General features: G+C 36.6%; 1 protein-coding gene across 10 annotated transcripts in view; it reads left to right on the top strand.

Annotated features, from left to right (window-relative positions):
• The window catches only part of PCDH11X (protocadherin 11 X-linked), a 488,057-nt gene that overhangs the window by 230,689 nt on the left and 231,594 nt on the right, over positions 1 to 25,774 (top strand). The window contains exon 6 of one of the 10 annotated variants that reach the window (XM_040572072.1): positions 12,367 to 12,460. The exons of 7 other annotated variants lie outside the window; for them this stretch is intronic. In XM_040572072.1, coding sequence (XP_040428006.1) covers positions 12,367 to 12,384 — 18 coding nt within the window. In that variant the 3' untranslated portion in view covers positions 12,385 to 12,460. Of the gene's footprint in view, positions 1 to 7,847; positions 8,118 to 8,256; positions 10,333 to 12,366; positions 12,461 to 25,774 lie in introns of those variants that run through there. 2 more of the 10 variants (XM_040572073.1, XM_040572071.1) reach the window with 2 other exon arrangements.

Genomic DNA, 25,774 nt, shown 5'->3' on the forward strand with positions numbered 1-25,774 from the left:
TTGTGGAGTGCTATTTTGAAAGGAAGGTTTGAAAAATCAACCTATTAAACCATAACGATTTACCCAAAAAGAGAGCAATACCTAATCGCGCAAAAAAATAATAAAAAAAATTAAGAAATTGGGAGATTAATATGCATCATATATGTTCCTTAACACAAAGCGGTTTGGATTCTTTGGCCTTGCATTTGTGTATTGAGCAAAACAGTTATAATCTGATGACATGCAGAAGTTCAGATCCACCCTTGCTGTTTGTTCCCTGTGTATCAGTGTACTGAACAGCGCATTGATGTGTGGCTTCTGAGTGGCTGGAAGGAAGGAAAGAGCCAGTTCATACTGTAGGTGATACTGGACGTTGCTGTTCCAAGGATAAGGGTTGGGGACTGTACAAGAAGAGGAGCTGGAGCAGGGTGGAGGTGAAAAAAAGAGCTGGGAGGACAAACCTGGAGAATCGGTCTTCTTTTGCAAATTGTCAAGGGAAGATTGATGATGCTTTTTATGGATGTGGGGGCATGTTTCTTTCAGCAGCAAATCAGTAATTCATTTGGCACAGTGCCTCTTCCTGACACAAGAACCTACCTCTGTTTTCAAGGTTCACTTGTTGCTAAGGGTGGCAGTGAATCCATATCTGTAATGCCAAAGTTGAGAGTTTGCTGGCAAAGACGGAGAGAACCAGGCAAAGGTTACAACCCCTGATCTGTAATTATGGTGTTACTGAGTCTAGAGTAGGTTCTGCCATGTATTTTCAGTCTGTAAGAAATCTGACCAAACAAAAATTCTCCTGTTTAGTCTCTAGATTTAAAAACTAAATATGTGTGATCCTAAAGTTTAGGCTTGTTTTAGAGGCGTTTACTCGAAAAGCACATGGCAAACACAGCACAGGGATTTTGAAATAGAAATGAAAAAAACACACATCTCTATTATTGCTAACTTTGTTCATGTTTTAGTATTATTATTATTTTTTAATTAGTTGTGATTCTAACTGTGTAGGCTTTTGTAGTACAGTCTGTACAGCCAATTACAATTTGCTAACATTGCTGGTAGTTCTTAACAGGTAAGTTCTTCACTGTAGTTATACTTGCACGGTATTTATATCCATGCACTTCTTCATGCAGCCTGTGCCCGGCCTGTTTCCAGGTACTGTATGGCCCAAACTCCCAACGCCTCTATCCAGACAGTTTCTAATCACAATCGTTAGGCGTGCATTGATCTGTGTCTGCAATCAATAATGTTTATGTACAGGACCACAGGAGCTTGCTATGGTCCATAGTTACTAATAGACAGTAACTCCTTGTATGCAGGCACACAACTATTGAGGAAAATGTTTTGTTAAGTCTGTTACTGCTGAACAGCTAATGAATCATTGCGGAGGGATAGCAGGCCCCTCCTGTTTCCTTGCTTACGGCAAGTGTTGCAGGGAAGCAGAGAGTTTGGGCTTAGGGCCGGATTTCAGCTTGCTGGCAGACGTGAGCGAAGTTTGGCTTTTGACTTGTGAGAGGAGGAGGCGAAGCACCTCGATGCGGTGTTCGTAGTGTAGTGGGGCTCTGGTGCGTGAATGGGGGTGATAGAGGTGATCTTTTGCAGCCAGTTTTCTTTCATGCTTTATGTGACTGCTGCCAGTCATGTTGTTGAAGAAATACTCTGTTGGACTCTCCCAGTGCTGAAAAGAATCCTTGTTCTTCCTTGTTCTTCCGTGTCACCTGATCACTTCTGAAAGCTGCATTTGCCACTGCTCTGTTTAATAGCTACCCAGATTAAAACACGTAAAACGCTTTTGTCATTTCTATTCATTTGTTGAAAAAAAAAATGTATATATTTTTTAAATGCACACAAAGAAGCTAACACCCATATGCCTTTTTGTTTCATGGAGAGAAGAAATGTAATCAACAAAATCAAAAACTGCTGGAGCCATTATTGTTGCACAAAATTAAATTAGTTGTTAATTCTTTCACGGATGTAATTCTGGCCCCTGCAAATCCCTCCTTAGATATTTTGTATAAAGTGAGTAAAAATTCATGGCATGGATAAAAGCTTTGTCTATTTTATGAGCAACAGGCAAATGATCCAAATGGTGCTCATAAAGCAAATGGTTCCCAGCTCTAAAAGGAGGAGGAATATATTTAAAAGCTGCTAGAATGAACCATGAGTAAAACCAACTCCTATTTACAAGACGGTGTTATTTACATGAAAGTTTTTTTTGATTTTTATTTTTTTCCCCCTGAGGGAAAGACTCTCTACTTTTGTCTACTTAATAATAACAATAAAAAATCATTACATTTTCTTGGGCTATTTACTGCATTTTCAGTGTTCAGAGTTGCTGTGGGATACGTTTTATCAACAGAGTGAGTGAAAGAAATAGCTGAGAGCACAGCTTCAGTGTTCAGGGCCAAACAGTCAGTGAAGCAGAAAGCACCACATCTGTCCCCTAATACCAGGAGGTGAGAAGCTGATACACATTAGTGGTTGGACAATTTCACACAAAGTCTGACGGAAACAAAAAGCAGCTCTTTCCATGTGGAAGGAGGGTAGGCTGTATGTTTCATGCTCTATCACAGTTCTATTTTCCTTATAGGCTCAAGGTTTCATCTCAGAAGTAGCCAGTTAGCTGACAATTTTGAACCTGAACTGATCAATGATAGAAAAAGTAAAGAACTATAGTGCTTTGACAGGCTACTTTATTTTTATTTTATTTTATTTTATTTTATTTTATTTTATTTTATTTTATTTTATTTTCTACTTCAAGATGCTTTTTCTTTGTTTGGCCATGATTTAATAAATTCCTAAAGCAATATGACTTTTCTAAAGTAGGAATTCTTTTTCATGGCCATGCCTTTTAACTTGCAGTTTTCTGTATTTTTTTCAGTGCACTCAGTGCATGGAAACTGATGTTGCTGCCTGGAAAATAAAGTATGAGAGACTCATTCTGATAAATCTGGGACAAGGCCTTTGCAGATAAAGAATGTGTGCTAGTAGTTGCCCAAATAGACTTGTCATTGGTTTACAAGCTTTATTTAAATGCTAAGTAGCATGTATTCCTGTGGTTATATTTTTCTGCTTTGCCTGATTAAACAGTTAGCTGATAAACCCTGTCAAGACTGTTCAGAGCTGCTGCAGTTAAGAATACCTATTTATAGCCTCGATGTTTATGGTCAGTTAGACATAAGGCACTTTATAATCAAACTAATCTGTGATTGTTTAAATTCGTGAAGATTGCTCATACTATTTTAAAATCTGAATTTTGTATGGTAATGCCATACAATTTACAATTTCTTACAATTTACTTAGATAAATCCAGTGAGAACACAGATTTACCAAAATAAGGGAAAAGAACAATGAGACAGTTACATTGCTTAAAACGGCAGCAGTGGCAAACAGTGAGTTTTGCCAGCATGGCAGACACAACAAAATCTCCGCTGTTCAGTTGTACTTTTGATTTAATCCTTTTTTGTTGTTGTTGTTATTTAGAGACTCTTACATGACTATCTATTCTATATCTATCTAAAGTACTGTCTGTGAGTGATTCCTAGAGGTGTTTCACAGGGTACAATGTGAGAAGGCGGTGTTATTAGTGCTGGAACTTTGTTTATTAATTCTAACTGCTCCAGGTGCTCTTACTCACTTAAGATAATGGCTAAAAAGCCAGGGTACTGTTGCATTAATTTTCCTGGCCTAAATGTAGCATAATTACCTTAATGAACACATTAATTTATCCTCTTCCCTCACACTTCTTCCTTCACAGTGCTGCGTAGTCCCAGTTGTCATAGGGAACCCTGACCACGAAGGTTTGTAGTTCTCCCAGGAGTTCTTAGTGAGGGATGAATATCCAGGGATTAAGATTTGTCCGTCTCATGTTGTGCACATCCACATGCAGTTTATAAATAAGCAACATCCAACATGGCTTTATTACCACCTGGTGTTTTATTACAGCAGTGAGTGTGACAAGCAGGAGCAGTAAGATACAGACTGAGTGAAACCATTTCTCTCTCAAAAGCAAAAGAGGAAAATTATTTTTTTCTTCTTTGGCATCTCTGGTTTTGCTTTTTTTTTCTTTGTGTGCAGTGTACAGTTTTTTTTTTTTGTTTTTTTTTTTAAACGATTACTTTTGTGGAAAGGCAAAAAAAGACTGAAATCTAATTACAAATGATAGAGCACAGTATTTTTCTGCTCAATTTTAAAGAATCACTTTATAATCTTGGAACAGTGGATAACAACATCACTAAGCCAATATTTTAACAGTAAATACGTTTGATGATGGGAATTGCTACACTAATCTTATATCCCTCCACAGTATAGTTAAGAAATCCACAGGGGTTTTACTAATCAGTTTTTGTAAAGTAAATCAAGTCATGTAATTCTCGTTCACTCTAAATGCTCTGCAACTGCGGGCAGAACTATGTGCATTATTTTTTGTTCTTTTCATCAGTTCTGTACCCTCATTTGCAGTCGAGCTCTCCCCTCCAATATGCAGGAAAGAGACTTTGGGAGAAAGAAGTCTCCAAGCACCCTCTGTAAGACAGAGCTTGCCTTATAGAGAAGGCAATTCACCTTGTCGCCCTGCCCTCTGGGTGGAAGGGAGCCCTGTGGTTGTCACGAGTCCACCTCCCTCACACCAGCAAAGAGCCTCCAATAGCTACGGTCTGACCACAGGTGCTACTACACCTCGCATACACGTTTCAGCTACATAGACCCCAATTTTACTGACCCTAGAGTTTTTTGCAATATGACATGTATGACAGTTCTAAGAAACCATCAACAGTAAATCAAAAGATGTTTTTTTCTTAGCTTTCTTAATCAATAGAGCATTTTACATTAGGAAGAAATATTAACACTCATGGTTAAATATTTGAAGAGAAGCAACTAAGCTATTCTGTGCATATTTTCTTCCCACAGTTCACAGGAACTGAATTATTCTCCATAAAGTCCCGGTGTGCTCTTTTTTTGCCTGGCTCACAGCTTCAGCTTATAGGATTTGCAGTCAGTGGAAGTCAGAATGAAAGTAAAGCTTATTTCTGACTCAGTGTCTTCTGCTTAGATACAAATCATTCACCTAAATATATCTATACATTGCAGCCTTACCTTGGTAACATTTAGTGTTTTGAATCTCTGTGCTTAAAATAATCCCATTTTGCTTGATGCCTTAATAAATTTATGTATGCCTCAAGTATGTTTTTTATTTGAATGGAACTTCAATTTTAATCCTGAGTTCTGACACCGAAGACTTGGTAATTAAAAAAAGAGAGAGAGAGAGAGAGTGAGATCAGTGCAGAAAGTGTTAGGCTTCTAAATGCAATTAGAATTGCCCACAGAAATATTCAAACTATTTTTGAGCACTCCAATCTTAAAACCTGATCCTTTGTCTCTTAAAATGGAGGCCTCACAAGCTAGAAGCTAACTGGAAGCACTTGGTTGTTTTGGTCTGATTTGAGTACCAACAAGAATGAGGTAGTATTTTATTCCAAATCTTGAGAGAAAAACATGCTAACTTTTGCACTTTGAAAATAATTATATACACTAATAAAAGTTTAATCTTTCTGGCATGAGCTGGTGCAGCTCCTGCCTACCAAAAAAGTACAAACTTAACCTCTCACAGATAACAACACTATTTCATTTTATCTGTGTTTCTAAGTTATGATGTGTACAGTATTCCTGACATTCTACAGAAATAATGCATTCAGAAATCAGGCTATGGTTCTGAAAGGCAATTTAATAATTGGAAATGGACACTAACCATTCCCTGTTTAGTGATCAGTTTCCATGATTGTTGCATTTAATATGGAGTAGAAGAATAATAATATGACGTATGTAAAGCATTATATAGATATATATTGTGGTTGAGTTGGTCCACTGGGACTATTCAGCTGCAAATTTGAAAAAGGTTAATTGTGGGTGAATTTATGAGTAAATATAAGTTGAATTATTTTAAGGTGTTTATCAAAAGTTAAAAATGCAATTATTTTCAGGATTATAAATGATCAGAATACTTCCTTAGTGCTTCTGATTTGTAAACTTTGTCTTTGCAAGATATTCAGGAGGTTGTTGATAACATTGGTTGCCTTTTAGCTGAAGTGCTACAAGAGTTGTTTATTGGGGAAAACTGGTTAAGATTTTTTTTTAATGTATTTTTGAGAGCTAGTGAGAGTAGCATATCTTGGAAAAGAGAATGTAGGTACAGTTAGCTTTGAATTTTCTTGGAGTTCTGGAAGATGGAAAATATTTTTTTTTTGTGATAATAACTAAAAATTAATAGTGTTCCAAAAAATGGTGCCTCAAAGCATGATAGGCAATGTAAATATTGTGGAGCTTTGTATTTTATATATGTTGTTATAAATTGAAACCAAGAAGATGGGAAAACTACAATTGCATTTTGTTTTTCTCTGTGTGAAGCTTAATTTAGAGATGCACGCACGTATAGTCTTAACTATTCATAATCTAAACGAACACTTCTGTCATAGAGCAGTGCTGCTTAGATAACCCGCCCAACAATAATAATTATATTAATTAATTAATCTAGTAAGGTTTTGGTCATTTGAGATGCCTTGTGTATATATATATACATATTTAGAAATAAGTTTTTTTTCAAGATCTAGTTTTGCCATAGCATATGATCATTGGAAGTAAGTAGCTGATGTAGCTGGAAAATCACTCAGAGAAAATAAGAAAAAAACTCATGATAGCAGAGTCTTGTGAGCACTGAATTTGCTATCGATTTCAGCAGGGGACACGATTACAAAGGCAGACAAAATTCCCGTTTCATTTAAGTTTATCTGTTGGTTTTTCAGAAGAGCGTATGATTCTGTGATTAAAAACTCTTGGTTTGAACTAAGCTACTGTTCTGAGTTAATTAAAATAAATGAGAACTCGATAGACAGTTTCCATACAGTTTCCCTTGGTGTATTTTCAGACGTTTGGCTCTTTAGAAGCAGAAAGCCTGTCACTTTGCGGTTTGTGTCTCTGAGGGCAGACACTTGCATGTTTGTCTGTGTCAGATTGTTCCATGTATTTTCAGATCCCAAATGTCAAAGCTGCTGAGTGGGAAATTGAGGGATAGTGAAGGTTTCAGGTCCTTACTACCTTTAAATATTTAAATCTTTTTTAACTCATTCACTCAGACTTTGAAGAACATCTTGTCCTTTTTCGCCCACCACGACAGCAGTGCTCTCTGTCTAATTGCTTTGGCTCACACTGTTAAATCTTTTCCTTCCTTTTGCTTATGACATGTCAAAGCTGTTGTTACAGCCGTGAACAGTGGTGTAAATGGGGAAAGAATTGTTAACAGAAGAAGGGAGCTCAGCTGCAGAACATTACCTGCAAATGCAGTCCAGTGTGCATGCAAACTGGTAACCCTGGAATTCACGCTGCCAATGTGCCTCTTACAGGAGCTATGGGAGGGGAGAAGACTGCTTAGATTAGGCAGTTGATTTATTCTCCATTGTTATATGCTGAGGTGGATGAGATGGGGTACTCAGTAGTGAAACATCCCGTGATATCGTTTAAAAAGGGCAGGTAGACAGCTACTCCTTCAGCTTGTGAGGTGCTGGAAAGCCCTGTCAGTGTTTAAGTAAATCACCATGGACCAGCTTTCAGAAAATGTAGATGAGATCTTCAGGGTGCTTAGTTATCTATTGGGATTGTCAGAACAGCTTTCCTCCTGACAGTATTTCTTCTGAAATCTGGGCAAGAAAGCAGAGATGTCCCCATTATTTAGGAGAAAGCACTGAGTAACAGAATCATTAAGTTGCATCGGACTGTAACTTACTTGCTCTGAGCTGTGCTCAACATGCTTAAATCTTCAAACAGAAAACATAAACATGGCATGATTCACAGAGGTGTCAATTTTTTCTGGTGTCCAGTTCGATGTCCCTCGCAGAGCAGTTAACGGTGCTGGAAGGCTGAAGCTGTACTAGGGAACAGCAACATCTTCCTAACTGCTGCAGCTGACGGGTGTATTGATGCATCGCCGAATAAAAGGAGCAGTCTGTAAAGCTTTAGGAAAGCATGAACATAATAAAAGCTTTCCAGTGTTGTGTTTTAAACCGTAAAAATGGTATCAGCTTCAGAGAGGACCTTTGCATGAAGAGTGGGTGTGTGAGGGTGTGATTCTGGATGTGTTGGGCTTTTAAATGTCTGTTAATCTCCTGAGGATCTTCTCTCCCACTCTAATGCCTTTAGAAAACTTTTATCCACTTTTTCTTGGTGGTGGTGTGTTATTGTTATTACTATCATTTGTTTGCTTGCTCGTTTTCTATCAACTCATACAAGGTTTAATAAGAATGCCTTCCCTCCTGATGAATTAGCTACACAAATTTTATTTTCCGGGATAGCAAACAAAGACTACCATAAAAGGTTCCGTATCACAGGAACTAGCAGAAGTAGGCACTAGATGCATCATGGGAGCTGTTCACATGGAGGTCGTCCACACTGGTCCTGATCCTGTACCACTGAACATTTTACTACTGATCATAATGGAAGAAGAACAAAACCCAGTATCAGCTTTCAGGGAAGAGGGCCAAATAGCAGCAATTACTCACAGTCTCAGCAAGGGCCCTCATTGTACACTGATCAGACTGTAGTTTGTGTATATTTGGTGTTGGAAATAATTTTTAGACTAATTTTTTTTTTTTTTTAAATTGAAATAAGCTATTTCATCAGTCCGTAAAGTTATATTATTATTGTGTATTCAGACTGTGGTCTATGCCTCTCCTGGTTGCTGTTGCCAGGTCACTTGCCCTCAGTCAGTTTCTCAGCTACAAAATCAGTTGTTTTTCTTGAAAGATGTTTTGTGGGCTGATTAATTTTTTGGCTGAAAATTATTGCATATAAAGCAGATATGTTCCAACTTGGTGCCCCAGTGGCTATCCAGTAATGGATATTACATATCCATTCAAAGCCCAAACGAGATTAATACCACTGTTCTCTCCATCTGCCTTTGAGAAAGAATCCAATAAATAACGAGGCATATAAGGGAAGATTATCACATTATATTCAGCATTTGCAGTAGCTTATTATAAGTTGTATAAACTGGTATCATTTGTGTATTAATTATTGAAAGGAGACAGGAGTCCGCTCAGAGCAGGTAGGCACCATGCCTGCTTTGAGCTCTTCACCCAGCGCAGCACCAGCCTTGCGGGCTGCTCGCTTTTCTCTCCCCGCCTGCAGTGGTTTTACCCTGTTGGCTCCTCAGGCCGTGCCTCATACGGACACAGAAAGAAAAGCTGCAGGTAAATTTTGCCTGCCTCTTCAGAACATCCTGTACTGCAGAGCCTGGCCAGCCTCTTGAAAACTTCTTATTAAGATTTTATTGGTTGGCTTGATCTGCAAGGGACTGCAAACAGGGAGGGGATAAAAAAGCACTGTGGAGATTTTGCCTGTTCTGGTTGCTTTTAACTGCAGATTTCAATGCTGTGCTGTGAGTGTCGAGTCCAGCTTGGCCACACAGCTCCCTTGCAGAAGCCCCCGATCTACAGCCAAGTGTCTATGCAATGTGTAGGGAAGGAAGTGTGTCCTGTCATAGTTCAACAAATAAGACCTTCTTGCATAGCTCTTCCTTCTGTGTCACCTGTCCTCCCATTGCGTATTACTGCACAGCAGCAGCAGCTGCTGATTTTCAAGCAGGTCATGAAAATAATAGCAGTAATACATACCCAGAAGGACTTTCAACAGAAAGGGGAGATTGTTCTGGCAGCAGCTGGAAGATGATTCCAAGCCATTTCTGTCCGTCTGTCTGACCCGGCCTCTGTCATCTTCCAGCAGCACAGGTTTTTGTAACAGTATTTGTTTTCTCTTAGAAACTAAAATATTTTAATTTACCATCTAGCCAGGAGATGCTGTGGCTTATATGTGAATGCAAAAAATGAATCCCAATATCTACCAATACCATCATTTTTTTCCTAAAGAATTGAATGGATGTCATTCTTATGTAATTTAAAGCTTTTCAGTAGAATATGTTTAAGTAGAATCTTCAAATTTTTCATACCGACTCAAAATCTGTACTTATTTGTAAGATAAAAAATTAGCATAATGAATGAAAGGTTTATAAAGAAGACTGCAAGAAGAAAATGAATGGTGACAGAGGAAATACTTTGGGTGTCTATGGGTAACTTTGATAATAGAAATGCAAATTTTACTTTGACTATACTAATAAAAGTTGCTTTGAGAAGAGGTATTTCTCATTAGATGTAACTTGCATCTGCACAACATGGTTTTCACATCAAAATAAGGTAACTAAATTCTCCAGGCCATCTGTCCTGTTCCGTCTAGGAGACATGAACTCTTTTTTTGATGATATAAGGTAGTTTTTCAGTCTATATCATTCTTACCATGCATGAACTCTGTCTTGCAATGATCATACAACCTTCTTCTGTACTATTATGAATAAGAATTTTACAAGCCAAGTCTAATTGATCTGTTTATTTATGAAGCTAGATTAAGGAAAATACCATTAGAAAAGAATGCCAGGTTCCAGATAGTAGATTTTGGTGCTGCAGACCAAGACCATCGTTTGGAAAACGATGACCAAAACAGTACTCTATATTTTGAATTTCTTTTGACATGCTTCTATACTTTCCCAAATACCACACAAGGATAGTAAATAGATTTGTTGTGCATTATGCTGCTTTTCTAACACCAATGGATATTTGAAGTAGCTCAGGCACAGGAAGGAATTAATGTTGCAAACACGATGACACTCGTTGGTGTTTGTAGTAGAATTCATCATTCCTGAAAAGATACTTATTGTACTGCTTTGTTTTTAAATCCATAAATTTTCACCAGTAGCGGAACACTTGAATGTCGCTATATGACTGCAGGATGCGTGGCGTAAACTATGAAACAAGAGAGAAATTGTGCCTTATGTTTAATTCGTCATACCCTCTCAATGTGTTGCCATTCTCCCTCAGGATTTTAATCTAAATTCCTCTTCACTCCTAGGCAAAACTTCATATTAAATAGTCAAGTTGCCATGAGTGTTTACTCCTGTTGCCATGACTTGTGGAAACTTCCTCCTGAGGTGCCCACAATTAGTAAATATGATGGCCAAGATTAGTTCTAGGTGCTCATTTTACAGTTCAAGGTTTTCAGGGCAGTATCTTCTTAATCCTGAGATACTAACAATTCCTTAACTATTTATAATGTGTGGACAATTTTAGTACTGGGTTGTTTATCTGGTAATATTCTGTACTTAAATTTATAAAGTTCAATATTTCTTAGAATTTACCCTCCAGATCACTGTAGTTCTTGGGTCTGTGGTTCAGATAACGTGATAACGTATCTTCTTCATTCTGTATGTTTAACACAGAAGATGTGTTTGCTAGAGGATCTTGCATGGCTTTCTGGGTATTTATGTGTAACCTAACTATGGACTATGAAAATCCAATCCCTGGTTTTAATGGGAAAGAAATTCAATTTGCACCTGTAGAGGAAGAGACCAGGAAGAGAGTGGGAAGTGTAAGGAGCACTGTCTGCTCTGCAGCTGAGATGTGTATCTTAAACTTACGTTGTTCTAATGCTGGCTTTTAATCAGGACAACAGCCAGTGCTGATGGATCTAAAGAATGCTTTTAATATGGATTCAGTATATATATAAACACCACTATTTTGCTGTATCTCACTTCACAAGTATTTGATTGCCTAGGCAGGCATTCTACAGATGAAGGAGTTGTTCTAGCAGATGTGTCGGTAGAAGACCAGGCCTGTAACTGGCATAAGCGTGCTTCTAAAATTTAATGTTGTTCTGGTTGTGCTTCTTCTTGCTAACTTTATACAAATGAGTGAAAGTATGGAAGTATTACTTAGGATTTTGTTATATCTCTTTGTTTTGTGGAAGAAAAGGACGAAACTCTACTCTAAAACTGGTGGTATCGTTATTTTGTTTTGAGAATGTTATTACTTTAGAAAATTTCTGATTATTTTATTTTCTGAAAATTAATGTACTCTCTGTAATCAAAGATGAATTTTGCTTCCTTGTCTATTCTCTTGTATTTCATTGTTTTTTCCTTGCTGTCTTCTGCCATTTTTCCATATAGTAAAAACTGGTCTTTGCAATGATCCCCTGGCATATGTGAGTTATGATTTTCTCCTTCTGGACTTTGTTTTTGAATGTTATTGATCATTTGTCAAGACCCATAAAACTTTTCTTAGTCACAGTTTATTCCTATCATTTGTATCCGCCAATTTTACTTTTGTGTTCAGCAGTTTGCGTATGAGGTGAGTGGGACAAGACAGTCAGGTCTCGGTGAGAACAAAGCTCTTAGTCCTTTTGAATTCTGGTTGCTTTTTTCTTTAACTGTGTTCATATGTATGTCAAACACAGATCTTTGTCTGTTTAAATAAAAGTAATGATGCTTTGTGTTCTATTCCATTCTCTCTGTTTCAGGATTTACAGGTGTTGTGACTCAAGAAGCATCTGAACTTTCTTTTAAAGAGAAGAAACAAGGGGGAGTAGGTTGCTTTATTTATTTATTTATTCTCAGAACATTGCTAAAATGGAAGGCTTCTGGGCTTGGCAGTTTTACAGCAACTTGATAAAATAAAAATAATTGTGCCATCACTATTTTATCTTGCTTCTTTCAGATGTGCTTCCTTCAGAATTGCTTCTTTCTTTCATATATGTGGAACTCTGCTTGTCAGAGAGGCAGTCTGTTCACAAGCTCTGCCAGGTTGAGGGTTTGAGAGAAAGTAAACAGCTCAATTGGAAACATGGATAGCAAGCATTGCATATACTCTAAGAAGCAGAGATATGCTGCTGTATTATACAAGAGTTCACTTAATGAAAAAATACTGTTTTCCTCTTAGAAGGAATGAATCATTCTTGCTAACCATGGTAAAGTAATCCAATCACGCTTGACAACTGCACTCTACTCAGGCAACTTTTACTATCAATTTTTTATAGCACCTTTCCTGAATTAGAAAAAGATTTTTGGTCCTCTGTTGCAATATAAACTGATGTTTATATGGAATAAATCCTCATGCTAGAACTACCTAGAAAGAACCGAGAGAAAGAGCTGGGAACTACCTATGAGAGCTGGGAGATGAGCAGTTACTGAAGAAGTCTTTTCCTACATATGAAATAGTTGCTCCTCATCTATTCCGTATAAACTGAGCTCCCTCACCTGGCACATGGAGCAGGAATGGTGATGGGGAGAGACAGAATGAGGAGGAGGTATGAAACAGGTTAGGTGATATTGTAATCAGAAACAAGGTAAACTAGTTCCTTAGGAGGGAACACACAAAACAATAGGGCAGAAGACCAAACAAACATAGCTTCAGAAAATCCATGCTTCTGAATAAGATTGTTTAGGTATGATAGATGCATTTTCAAGCTGATCCAGCTATAAGCTAAATACCTGAGTTGAAGAGGAGAAAAAAACACAATTGAATAAAATCAGTCATTGGGGTGTAGGCTATTAAATGTTGTCAAGTGGTAAAGACTGGATATACTGCTCTAAAACTTAAGGAGATAGCCAAGCACCTTTGAGTAAACTTATACTCTTTAAATCAGAAATGAAAGTTCGTTGTTTCTTTCATGGCGTTATATGTCAGGGGCCAGTATTCTCAGAGACTGTTTCACAGCGTGAAATTACAGTTTTACTCGGTTCTTTATATTTCTGACCTTGAGATCTTGATCATTACAGTCTATCTATCTGACAGCTGCAGAGTTCAGAAAAAGTTTAGATTCTCTAACAATAAAAATCTCATTTTGTTATAGTTAAATAATGAGCAATGCTGTTCATGCAAAGTGAAAGAAACCATATTCATTTTGTTCTACAGAGAACATAGCACAGAAAATCCACACAACTCATTTGTTTTTCTTCTATAGCTAAAGAGTTCGCCGCACAATTGCATGAAAATGCAAACTGAAGTTTTAAGTAGGCAATATTTCAGACTATTTAGAATTGCTTTCTTAAAATAACAAAGCTTTCATTGATTTCTACTTCCCTAATATGTTTTAGACTACAAGGTTTCGATTGTTTAAATTTATGTAGAAAATAGGGGGAATAGATAGGGTGTGCTTACACTATGGAGACTCTCACAGGACTTCAATTTCATGTTTCTTTATGCATTGATCTGGCTTTGTTGTTTTGTGGTTCTGCCACCTTCTGAGGACTGAGCACTAATTGCCAACTCTGTGGAAGAATGAAGAGGACCTAGTAACCAGATTTAACAGTGACAGCTTGCTGTCCTCTTCTCTTACCAATGGCTAGGAAATGCATTTCTTTTTATGTCAGTTAATACACGAATACATTGAGGAATACAAAGTCATCAATAGTAGTCATGACTTGAAGTTTTCACTTTATAGACCTGCAAGGAACATATAGTAAAACCACTAATAATAATAATAATAATAGTGCCTACTACTAGTTTTGGTGAATTTTTCAAAAATATAATTTAATCTCCCTTGTAATTTGTGTTACACTTACTATTTTTCTCAGTAATACAGTGTTGGAGTATCATGATGCATACATTATTTCTGACACATACTTGTAGCTGGATTGCACTGAACAAAATGTCAGATATAGTATCCTGAAGGGAAGCAGACTTTGGTCACTTCTTAACCTTTTCTGATATTTTGGTCAGCTTTTATGGGGCGAGAGCAGGTGGGGGAAAAATTACTTGCTTACAATCATCATATTTGTATTCTTCTGAATGTTCTTCTTAGGGATGCTTGCCCTAGAGTTAGCTACAGTTTCCTAACACAAAGAAGAAATTGCCTCAGAATAAAAGCATACCAGAAATTATAAATCTTCCATAGTTGCAGTAAAATATTGGAATAGAAAGGAAAAAGTAATATTGTGTGTTATATGGCCTATTACTGACTTCCAGGCATTATTACATAGCAATCAAGGCTTCTGTGCAGAGTGGATGGAACTAAATGTATAACTGCTAATTAAGCCTAGATAAAATAAATTTTACGTGGTGTTTCCTATAGGTAACATCGTATGACTGTGGCAGACTTTACAAGGAAATGAATGCCAAATGAAGAAACTGCTCTGCTGCTGTGCATGTATTAGTTTTCCTTAGAAAAAAATATCAAGAAATATTCTCTGGTTATCGTATTTGCCACAGTGGGGTGTGAGGTTAGAAGGAATTTTTCAAATGCTATTCGTGGTTTTAAAGATTTTCTAGTTTAATTGTAGAAGCCAGTGAAGAGATACAAGGAGATACAGCAAATATGGACTTTTTTTTTTTCCTCTGTCAGCTAAGAGAGTGGTAACTGCCTATTTTATATCATATTTGCAATCCCTGTGTGTTGAATGGAAACAAGGCTAATTCACAAGACTTCTTAGAAATTCTTTGTTTTAGAAATTTTCATTAGATTTTTAATTTATTTGAATTGTTTTCATTTGATAGTTTTGTTGTTGATGCTCTTTTTCTTAAACTAATCTTATATCAAGAGACCCATATTCTTTTTTTCTTCTTACAGTGAGTTTGGATATGCAAAAAAAAGAGTAAGATGACTTGCTGCTTAAAAGTTACCAGAATGCAAAGACAACAGAAAGTCTAAAAGTTCCTTAAGTTCCTCAGGAATTTTTTGGCTGCCTTCTTTAAATTAAGGGAAGTGTGAAAGTTTAAGAGCGTGTTTTTACTGGTAAAATCTTTACTTTAAAATAGTCCCTCGATGTCATGCATGAGATAAATCATAGCTGTGGTTGTTTTGACACTCTGGAGTGTAGTTATATTATGCACTGGTTTCCCAAGAGATCTTAAAATTTAACAAGCAGAGGCCAGTGTGAGTGATGAAATGAGGCAGCAGCAGAGCCATTTCAATTATACTTTTATTACACAGCCATTCTTCGTGGAGCACTTCATACTTTTTGTATTGCTTACTAGAGTATGAAGCGCTCCATGTAAAGGAAAGGTAGCTCCGATTTTATGACTAAGTGGACGGTGTGATTTCAACTTGGTTTGACAGCAGTGCTGTGGTTGTAGCGGCAGGAGTAACACAGGAGAGAGCAGGGAAGAAAAGGCTGCTCTGTGCAGCTGTCATGGCTGAGGCCCTCTGCAGAGAATGCTGTTTTGAGAATTCAGAAATAATCTAATGAACTGAGGTAATTGCACAGATTTTAGGTTTCCCTTGTTTCATTTTGAAGATGATTTACTGTTCCAAGGCTATGCTTAACAGAGTTACCTTCTTTTTTTCTTTTCTTCCCCGATAGGCAAACTCAATGGTTTACTATTAAACAAGTTCCTTATTATACTTTTTTCACTGCTGGTTGCATAGTTATCTTCTTGTACTGTGAATTCTTCCTGAATGTTTGTTTTTAATATAGGTTATCATCTAGAAAGCCTATTAAATATTTTTGAAGTGGTAATAGCGTAACTTACACTTTAGATTCCCAATAAAAGTTCCCTTTACATGTGAAAACAGTAACAAGTGTTATACAGATTACATGAGCATGTATGTAGTTAAAGATCTGAAAGTTTAAACTGTCTTTCTCACTACATTTTAAGGAGCAATTTGGAGTTATCATAAGGGAATATGTTAAAGTAACTTCCCATTTAAGACCATAATAACAGCACCAGGCACTGGAAACCCGGTTGGGTTACCTAGGATATTCAACTTCTTTTTTTTTTTTCTATAGTAAATTTATCAAGTGTCCTCTACTTGCTTTAGGGTGTGCACCTTTTTGTATTATTTCATGTGACCCTTCAACCCTTGGTATGGTCGAGTTGGCTCCACTAAATGCACAACCAATGCACATGTAACCCAGACAGAGAATCACCAGCGTTTTTTGGGACAGCACTTCAGGGAGGAGACAAAAATCACTGCTGGTTCTTTCGTGATTGAAGCGTTGCACATATTCTGGTCAGGCTACAGTTGATTGTGGTTATTAAATTCCCATCAGAATATACTAAATTTCATTCTAATGCAGTGTTATTAGAAATCTCCCTCAATGTCTAAGGTAATTGTTAATTTAGAGCACTTGTGTCTTTCTGAGATTAGCGAGAAGGGAATCTATTTTTTCTCCCTTTACAAGCAGACCTGTTAAATCCTTTAGCTGAATGGGTAACGATTACAAGTCTCAGCTGACAAGCTACAATTTTTTCAATTCCTGAAAGGTCGTTTATAATAACAGAAATGACTAGCACAGCACACCTACAATATCTGTGTTGTGAGGGAACTCTGATTAGAATTTCATCTAGTACCAAGGGATACACTTTTTGTATGCAGAGGGTGGCTGTTAGACTGCTATTCATGTCCACGGCTACCCTGGCCAGCATCAAATGCTCACATTCCGTTCTTAGGAAAAAAAAAAAAAAAAAGAGAGAGAAAAAAAGTGATGGTATAAATGCAAACTGCTCCCATTGATGGAATAGTCTTAAGTTCTGATTAGAAACAGATGTGCAATATTTCCTGTTACGGAAAGTATCATGTAAATAAAAGCTGTAAAGATACAGGGCAGTGTTAGCATAAAGGAAAAGAGGGAAAATTAAATTTCAGAATGTGCAATGGGATTTTTTTTTCTTCTGTTATGTTTGTGCTCAAAATTACATACTTAGTGTTTGAGAGCAGAGCTCTATCTCTTTGACAGTGTTGGGAGAGAGTCTTGTGTTTTGTGTTATTTAATTATTTTTCTTTGTTCCTGCTATCTTTTAACAATGCTGGTATGTGTGTGGAATTTCTGGTGTAGGTCGAATACTTCTGGTATAGTTGTAACTCTCTAAAATTCAGGAAGTTTGTGAACATCACCACTGGATACAAGACTGCAAAGATTCTGCAGCTCTGCTTTAGTATATCTTCCTCGGGTTGTAGTGAAATTCATACAGTTCATGTCATGATGTTCCTTCTTTTGAACCTTCAGACCCCAAGTACCTGTAAGAGCCCAGCAAGCTTCTGTGTGTTGATTCAGGAGTGGTAACTTATGTTCTGTTCTTTGCTTGAACCTTCATATACTTCAATATCTATTGTGAAATCTTATTTTCTCTTGTAATATCTGTGATCTGAAGTTAGATACTTATTATGCCCCCTTTTTTACTTTGCTTCTGAGTTTTAAAAGGAGCATTTTCTGGACAAAATGAAGTGAATACCCTGATGCAAAGAAGTTCAATCAAAATTGCTTCTCAGCAATTTAGCCAGCTATTCTGTTCAATTTTGGACGAATGATGTACTTCTCTGTTTCATTTTACTTTTTTTTAATCCTTCCCATATAATAGACTGCCACAGTATAAAGAATGTTCCATCTGACAATATGCATACATATTTTCCAGGAATAAATTAGAACATTTCCCAGTGCTCCAGGACATCACTGTTTAATATAGGCCAATAGATCAAAGACAACTAATGTAGTTTCCCTCCTGGGTCTGTTAAAGCCAGTATAAATGTGACCCTTTATAACATGTTCTGTATTATTTAGAAAGCCACTGTTTCGCTAGAGTTAATCTGTTCAAAAAGTTATTGAATTTGGGCTTCTTTTTAAGTGCATCTTTCTATGGTACATGTGCTTATATAACTAGTTAGCTTATTTTATGTAACCAGTGCACCTACAATACCATGTTGCATTTGGACTATGAACCAGCGGCCACAAATAATTTCTCCAATTAGTAACTTCACATTTCATATATAGAGCCTTTACATAGTTAATGAAACAGACAATTACCAGTTTGCTAAGGAATCCAGAAAGGAGTATATTGAGGTGATCCTCAATTCTTATTTTTATATATGTGATTAACCTATACAAAGTAATTTCTACTTGCGAAGAGTAAATTTTGTGTTGTGATATCTGTAAAATAGCTCTGCTATTCTTGTGAAATGTCTATGTGATTTCCTTCACAATACCACATAAGTAAAATTGCTATGTTCATGTGTATGTAACAGAAATGAAGAGTATTTGAATTATTTGTATGACTGGTGTATATGGACTTATTTTCAAGAGATTCCTGTGTAATATGTTGCTTACCATATTAAACACTGGCAGCATATTTTTCAGAGTAAGAAAATTTGTGAACTTTACTAGAAAAGGAATTCTTTAAATGATACATCATTAGTCTAAATATTAGCGCAAAGAAATGTCATCTCACCAATAGAAATGAATGATCACAACCGTAACGTGATTTGAAAATCTCTCCTAACATTTAGGTGATGCTGTATTTATTACCTGACTGTGAAGTAATTATTAACCTACCACTGGGAAAAAAGGAACAAAATGCTTTGTTCTCCTATGAAAATCAGAATGAGGAATAAAAAAAGTTTGTCATTTTTAAGAAAAACTCCAGGATTAAAAAGTCAACATCTTTCTAGTATCTATTCGGTATTTGTTTCTCAGATTATGAAACGGTGCAAAAGCAACTTTTTTATAATTTGCAGTAGGAGAAATCTGTGATAGCTATACCCAATTTATAGATATGTATGTTGGTTAGCTTACAGATAGAAACTAGAGATGTTAGTGTCCAATTTCATGATTAGATATCATTGATGCTATTTCATAAATACTATTATAATATGAATAGTATTAATATTATGAATAGACTTTATCCCTGGTTTATGGGGAATAAATGTGGAAATAACTGACTGATAATATTGCTTATTTCTGTGAATTTCTGAGATGTTTTTGTTTTTATCCTCACCAAGCTGAGGAACCATGAGTTCCTGGGGGTGCACATTGCTGGATGTCACGACAGCTGACAAGATCAATGTTCCAGCCTTGAGCTCATACATTAAGTGACCCAACTGTCTGATTGGGCTGTGTAATACAGCTCTGCAGTGCTTCATTCCCACTCTGTCACACACTGTAGTTATGTATTATCCTCTCTTACACAATTTAGCACACTTTGTCATACGTTCATATGAATTACATCAAAGATCAGTAAGGTCTTTTATTTTCCCTTTGAGAATGAAACTTAATCCTATGAAAATTAACGGGCATTATTGTCCCCACCCAATCTGTGTTGTAAAACTCACAAGATAAAAGTTGAGCATTGTTTGCTTAATTTTGCACTGAAAAAATGGTACAAGCAATAAGAGTTTTAGACACATTAAAAAAGTCTGGTCACAGAAATCATTACTTTCTGCAAGTAGACACAGAGAATAGTTTATATGCTTTGGATGTTAATATGGAGAGGGCATATGTGGCAGACTTGCTGTTTCAGACTTAGACAGTCTTACAAGTGATTTTTTATTTAATGAAATTTCAAGTGGCTGAGGTAAAGCATCAAGTTCACTATAAACAAATCCTTTATTATATAAACAAATGAGATTTAAATTACAGTGATTTTTCACCTGATATAGATCAGTGCAAAGTAAATAGTCATTTACATTACACCTTGTAGCTGCAGTGTATGAATATGTATTGCAGTGCTGACAAACAGAGACTGCACAGGAGAAAAGGATACAGCCCTGTTCCTTCCTCCGCCTGGCTTCTGTCTGGGAGCACAGGATCAGGGGTCTGTGTGCATCCAAGGGAACCTCCCTTCCTGCTCTTGCAGCCTGTGTGGGAGGGTGAGGGCAGCTGAGCCCTATGATCCTAAATAGCAGCTCATGTCAAAGGAGATAAAGGAGCCTCAGTCATTCTCATCAGTCTCTTTGCCTTGCCTTGCCTTGCCTTGCCTTGCCTTGCCTTGCCTTGCCTTGCCTTGCCTTGCCAAACTAATGATTCTTTCTGTAAAATCTGATCAGTCAGGAAGAGGAAAAACAGCTTGCATCTGACCTTTCCTTACATTAATGCTACAGGGCTAAAGCAGTTGGATTTATTTATTCTTCAACAACTGTGTATTTTAACATAAGTATTACTTGCTCAATTCCTAAGTGTTGGAACCATGTTGGCCACTGTGACATGTTTTGGGAAATGACCAGGCTTGGAAAACTTGGCCCAAGAAATATCCAAGAGGCAGCAGCGAGTAGAAGCGCTGGGGCATGGGGTGGGAAGGGGGCGGCTGCTCTGCGGGGTGGCTGCACGGTGTCTGGAGGGCAGGTCCAGTGGTGCAAGACCGGCTGCACGCAGACACACACACGCGATGGATGTGGTTTCTGGGTTGCGTGATTTTAAAAGAAAAATTCTTAACACTCAGAAGGGAATCCTATTACTGGGTTTGATCATTACATTAGCTGTCAGGGTAGCTACAAACTGTTTTTTCTACCTTGTTGACCAAGTGGTCTGTATGTGTCTCTCAAGTGCTGGGTAAGGTGGTAGCTGTTGTTGTCATCAGGCAGAAAATGATTCCTATCAGCAAGTTTGACCTTCACTTGAACTATCAGTACTGTTAAGTTGTTAGTAATACACATTTACTCCAGCCTGGTGCATTGGAGAACATTTTCCTGACCCATTTATGTTTCTCCCGTGTATCCATAGTATAGCACTTATAAAATATTTTCCTTTCTCCTGTGCTTTAGCACTAATGATTAATAGTAAACCTAGTGATGAATGTGAACCAAAGGGTAGCAATTATAATTTCATTAATCACCTAATAATTGGGATCCAGGGCTAAACTGTGACTTTAGACTTTTACATCCTAAGGAATTAAAGAGAAATTTCTATTAATCACTGTCCTAGCTGCTGACAAGGCCTGCTCTAACAATAGATCTAATCACTTCAAGATGGGCTACAATTAGAGTGAGGATGATAAAGGAGTTCAGCATCTGAGCCAGCATCTGATCCCAGGAGGTTACAGGAAGGAGCCTGTCTATTACACCAGTGATTTGACTTTAAATGTTATGCATTAAAGTCATGTTTCCCTGGAGATTTATAAATGTTTAAAGCTTTTAATAAACTTAACCTGACTTCGGGAGTATATTCAAAGCCAGATGGTTTGTTACAGTTTGATCTCTCTGTGGTGATTTGGCATTCCATTTGCTGGGTCATACATATCCCCACACCCCAACCTCTCCAATGGAAAAAAAAGTATTGAAATTAAGGATTTGTAATATGTTTATTCATTTTTTCGCACGGAAAAATGTCTGGTTGCAATTTTCTCATTGTTACTCAGCTTATTCATAAGGTTTGAGCAGATGTGTGATAAAATGGTAAATTAGAAAATAGTGCTGTACCTGATTTTGTATAGCCACAGAGGAACTTTGTCGTAGCATTAACAGCAAATATGCCAGGCTACTTGAAAATAGGGAAATATGCTGTGTATTTCAGACCTCCAGCTGGGAAGACCATTGTTTGTGTAAGTCTTCCAGAGAAATTCTTCAAGTTCACTGGCTCTCTCTTATCTGGTCTAAGTACAGAAGTAAATGAAGCCACCAATGTGCAAGCAAGATTCAGAAAATAAAGACTCCATGCACAGAAAAATAATGAATTTTCTAAAATCTATATGGAGAGATAAGCCACGGGTATCCACATTTAAGATACTGAAATGATGTAACTAAGGCAACTGGAATAATAATTTGACATCACAAAGAAGCTGGTATAAATGGGATTCCAGGGAGTTGTGTACATTTTCCAGAGGTATATTTAAACTCTTTCAAGCAAAAATGGCTTGTCAAAGGCATGAAAATCTGTTGGAATTATCAATGCTTAATGTTTATGTTTATCAATCATTAATGTTTATAGTAAATCTCTGCAATTTTTTAAAAATAAACATTATAAGTAATTTTCTAAAAACAAATAGAGCATTTAAATGTTTGCAAATTAAACCTTCTAAGGCACAAACAGTATGTGATTTTATAAGTGGTTCCGAGTTTTGAGTATTCATAGGATATCACTTAGCTCTTATAAGTACCAGGGTATAAAGCAGCCTTGCCCATGCATAAAAAACTCACTTAAGGCCATTCCAGGGGCAAGATTATTGAAAGCATTATTAAAGCGAATGAGTTTTGGATGTCGATTAAATATTTGAAGCTGGCTAATCATACATGGGATAATTCATCTTGTAGAACAATATAATTACCTTATATATACATAAAGTACCACTTCGATCCAAATTGTTCATTTCAAGGTAGTGTTAGAACCGTGCTCTTTCTAAATCATGCTTTTGTTCAGAAGAGTGGATGGCTTCCTGTTCCTAGTAGCAATCTAAAACAAGAGTGTAGGAGCCTTTCTTACGGTAGTTACTTATGAACAGTGCAAACGAAGTCAATGGAAAAACTGCTTTGCACCTTGTTCATGAAATGAACACGTTTTTGAAAAGTTGAGTTCTAGTCTTGACCAAGTGATTAGGTGAATCAGACCTGATTGAGGTGAGGCAGAGAGTAGTTCAAAGACACAATCTGAGGTAAAAACAGCACAATCAAATACTTTGTTATTGAAATAGAGCTTTGCAAATAATTGTAATTTTCATAGTGGATTTAACTTCCCTTTCAATTCAAAGTTTGTTTGAAAGCAAGTTTTGTTGTTTTCCTTCATGGTGTTTGCTATTCCTTTTTTTTTTTTCTTTTTTTTTTTTTTTTTCAGTTTAACTCTGTGAGGCAGTGAACTGTTTGCCTTGGTTATTTGCTTCATCACATTCAAATCTGAGCTGTTCAGCTCAGTTGGTGTTGCTGCCTGTACTGCTTGGCGAAGCATGTGTCTCAAAAGGAGGATTTGATAAAACTTCTAAAGCTTTAGGTGCTTAGAATAAGCAAACAGAAACTGTACCTTTTGTATCTAAGTTCACTAGAGCTAAAAGGGGCTATACCTCTTTGTGTGGCTCATTTAAGTCCCTGGTTCTCTTCAGAGGGCTTTAAGACCTTTGTCCTTTTACTGTGTAAAAGCACACTCCTTTTCCTTAAGGTATGCTTATACTGAAATGAGAATTTGGAAGTCACTGTCCATGAGAATTTGTACACACAGAAGACATTGCTTGGCAGCATGGAGAGAAGAACTGTCTTGAAGACTGGAGTAGGTGTCTTTTAAATTCAAGTGAATTGGATTTTATGCAGCATTCACTCACCTCTTACAGTATGTTTTCATGATTCTGGTTAAGGCTCATTTTTCCAAAAAACCTCTTAAAAATAGAGGGAAAATATGAGTGCCAGAATCTTTTATGAGCAAATGAACTCAACTTCAAAGCTGTGTTTGTTGTAATAGTACTGGATTAAATTATATGACCTAATTATTACATGAAGAAAAGGTGACTAGCATCCTTTTTAATACAGGCATATTATGACATGTAACTGGAAATAATTTGAAGATCATAAAATTAAACCTCAGCTGCTGTTATTACACTCCCCTTTCTCCTTTCTTAATGAAGTTTCAAATCTGTCAGCTATGTTATATGAGGCTGTACAGCAAAAATATAAGGACAATTTACAATTGTGAAGAAATGTTGGTGTTGACTGAAAGTTTTATTTGGCTTCACTAACTGAAAAAAAAAGTCTTTTGCATTCTTGGTATTCGTCAACACTCACCACAAAATGACTGCATACAGAATTTTGAGAATTTTAAGTGGAGTTCAAAATTATTAGTCTGAAAAGAGTCCACTCTAGGATGATGTGCTCATTTTAAATGATATTGTAAACAATGCAAGTCTCAGCATAGACCAAATGAATAAAGAAAGCTAAATTTATATAACAGCATGGAAACAGAACACAAAGAACAGAAATATCGAGATGAAATGTTCCCAGAAAACAAATTACTTTTAAAACTGTTTGCTAACTATTACTGTTAGATTTTTGACACTGCTGCAAGTTCTTAAAAGGCTTATGTAATGTCTTTTTACAAATATATTTATTTTTTGTCTCCTTTTTTCATAGTGTTGATAGCACTTTGTCACACAGGAGGGTACACAAAACACAAGTTTTGTCTGTATGTGTTTTGGTGCAGTTCCAGTTTGTTAGAATGGAAATGAATAGACATATACTGTTTTCTGTTACTAAGGGCTTAATAGTAAGGTTAAATAGTAACTGAAGGTGTGGGCTTTACATACCATCATTTAATATTCATGACTATGATTTTTTATACGCTTTTACTCTGTATTAATATATTTGGATATATAAAGAATTTGTAATATAGAAAACATTTCAAAAGTGATCTTGCTCTGCTGATCATATTGAAAAGCAGAGCATGAAAAATAAAGAAATGAAAAAAAGCTCTTTATTTGTTCTTAGAATATTTGCTTCCTTCCCTCTCCTAATACCATTTTCTTCACACTTTCTTTCATACTTGCACAGATTTTTATATATACTGCATAATGAATAAAATAGTATGATGTTATGCCCTCAGATAAGGATATTGTAGATCAACATACTTTAGAATTACTCTGGAATGAAGTTTCTCTATAAGCAATTCTGTATATTGTAGTGAATGCTTGTATATGTGTTTTTATTGTTGTGCATTTGAGATGGTACATCTCAGGGCAGCCAATTTCTAGAACTCCTTGGGTCATGAAAAAGACTTCTTGTGCTTTCTTCCATGAGTACTACAAATAATAAAATTTCCTTATTTGTCCCTTTCTCGTAAGGACTGAGAATAGCAGCAGCAGCTGTATTATGGCAAGTACTGCCATTTGGGATCCTGCTGGCAGATAATATAGTGTAGCAAAAAGGTGTCATTATGATGACTCATTTCACCCAGGTTGTGAAAGGCTGTGATTCATTAGAGCCAAATATATGCTCAGAACATGATATCTACTGCAGCCTGAAGTTTTACAATAATGGCAAGGCAAGAATAAAGTAGATTTTAAGAAGAAGAGGGGAGAAGGAAGATCCTCTACCATCAGTTGAACATATTAATTTTCAATTGACATTGAGCAAAATGAATATGCAATAAAAGTAGAAAATAAAAACAGTAAAAATTTAAAATGGTGGAAGAGAGGCTATGTAAAACCACTATACAGTTGAATATTAGGAATAGCCAATATTCACACACCTTTGCATAAAATCCTTTTATGTTCTTCATTGTTGTTCTTTCAACGTATCTTCCCAGTTA

This window comes from Cygnus olor, chromosome 13 (assembly GCF_009769625.2).
Source record: "Cygnus olor isolate bCygOlo1 chromosome 13, bCygOlo1.pri.v2, whole genome shotgun sequence".
NCBI lineage: Eukaryota > Metazoa > Chordata > Aves > Anseriformes > Anatidae > Cygnus > Cygnus olor.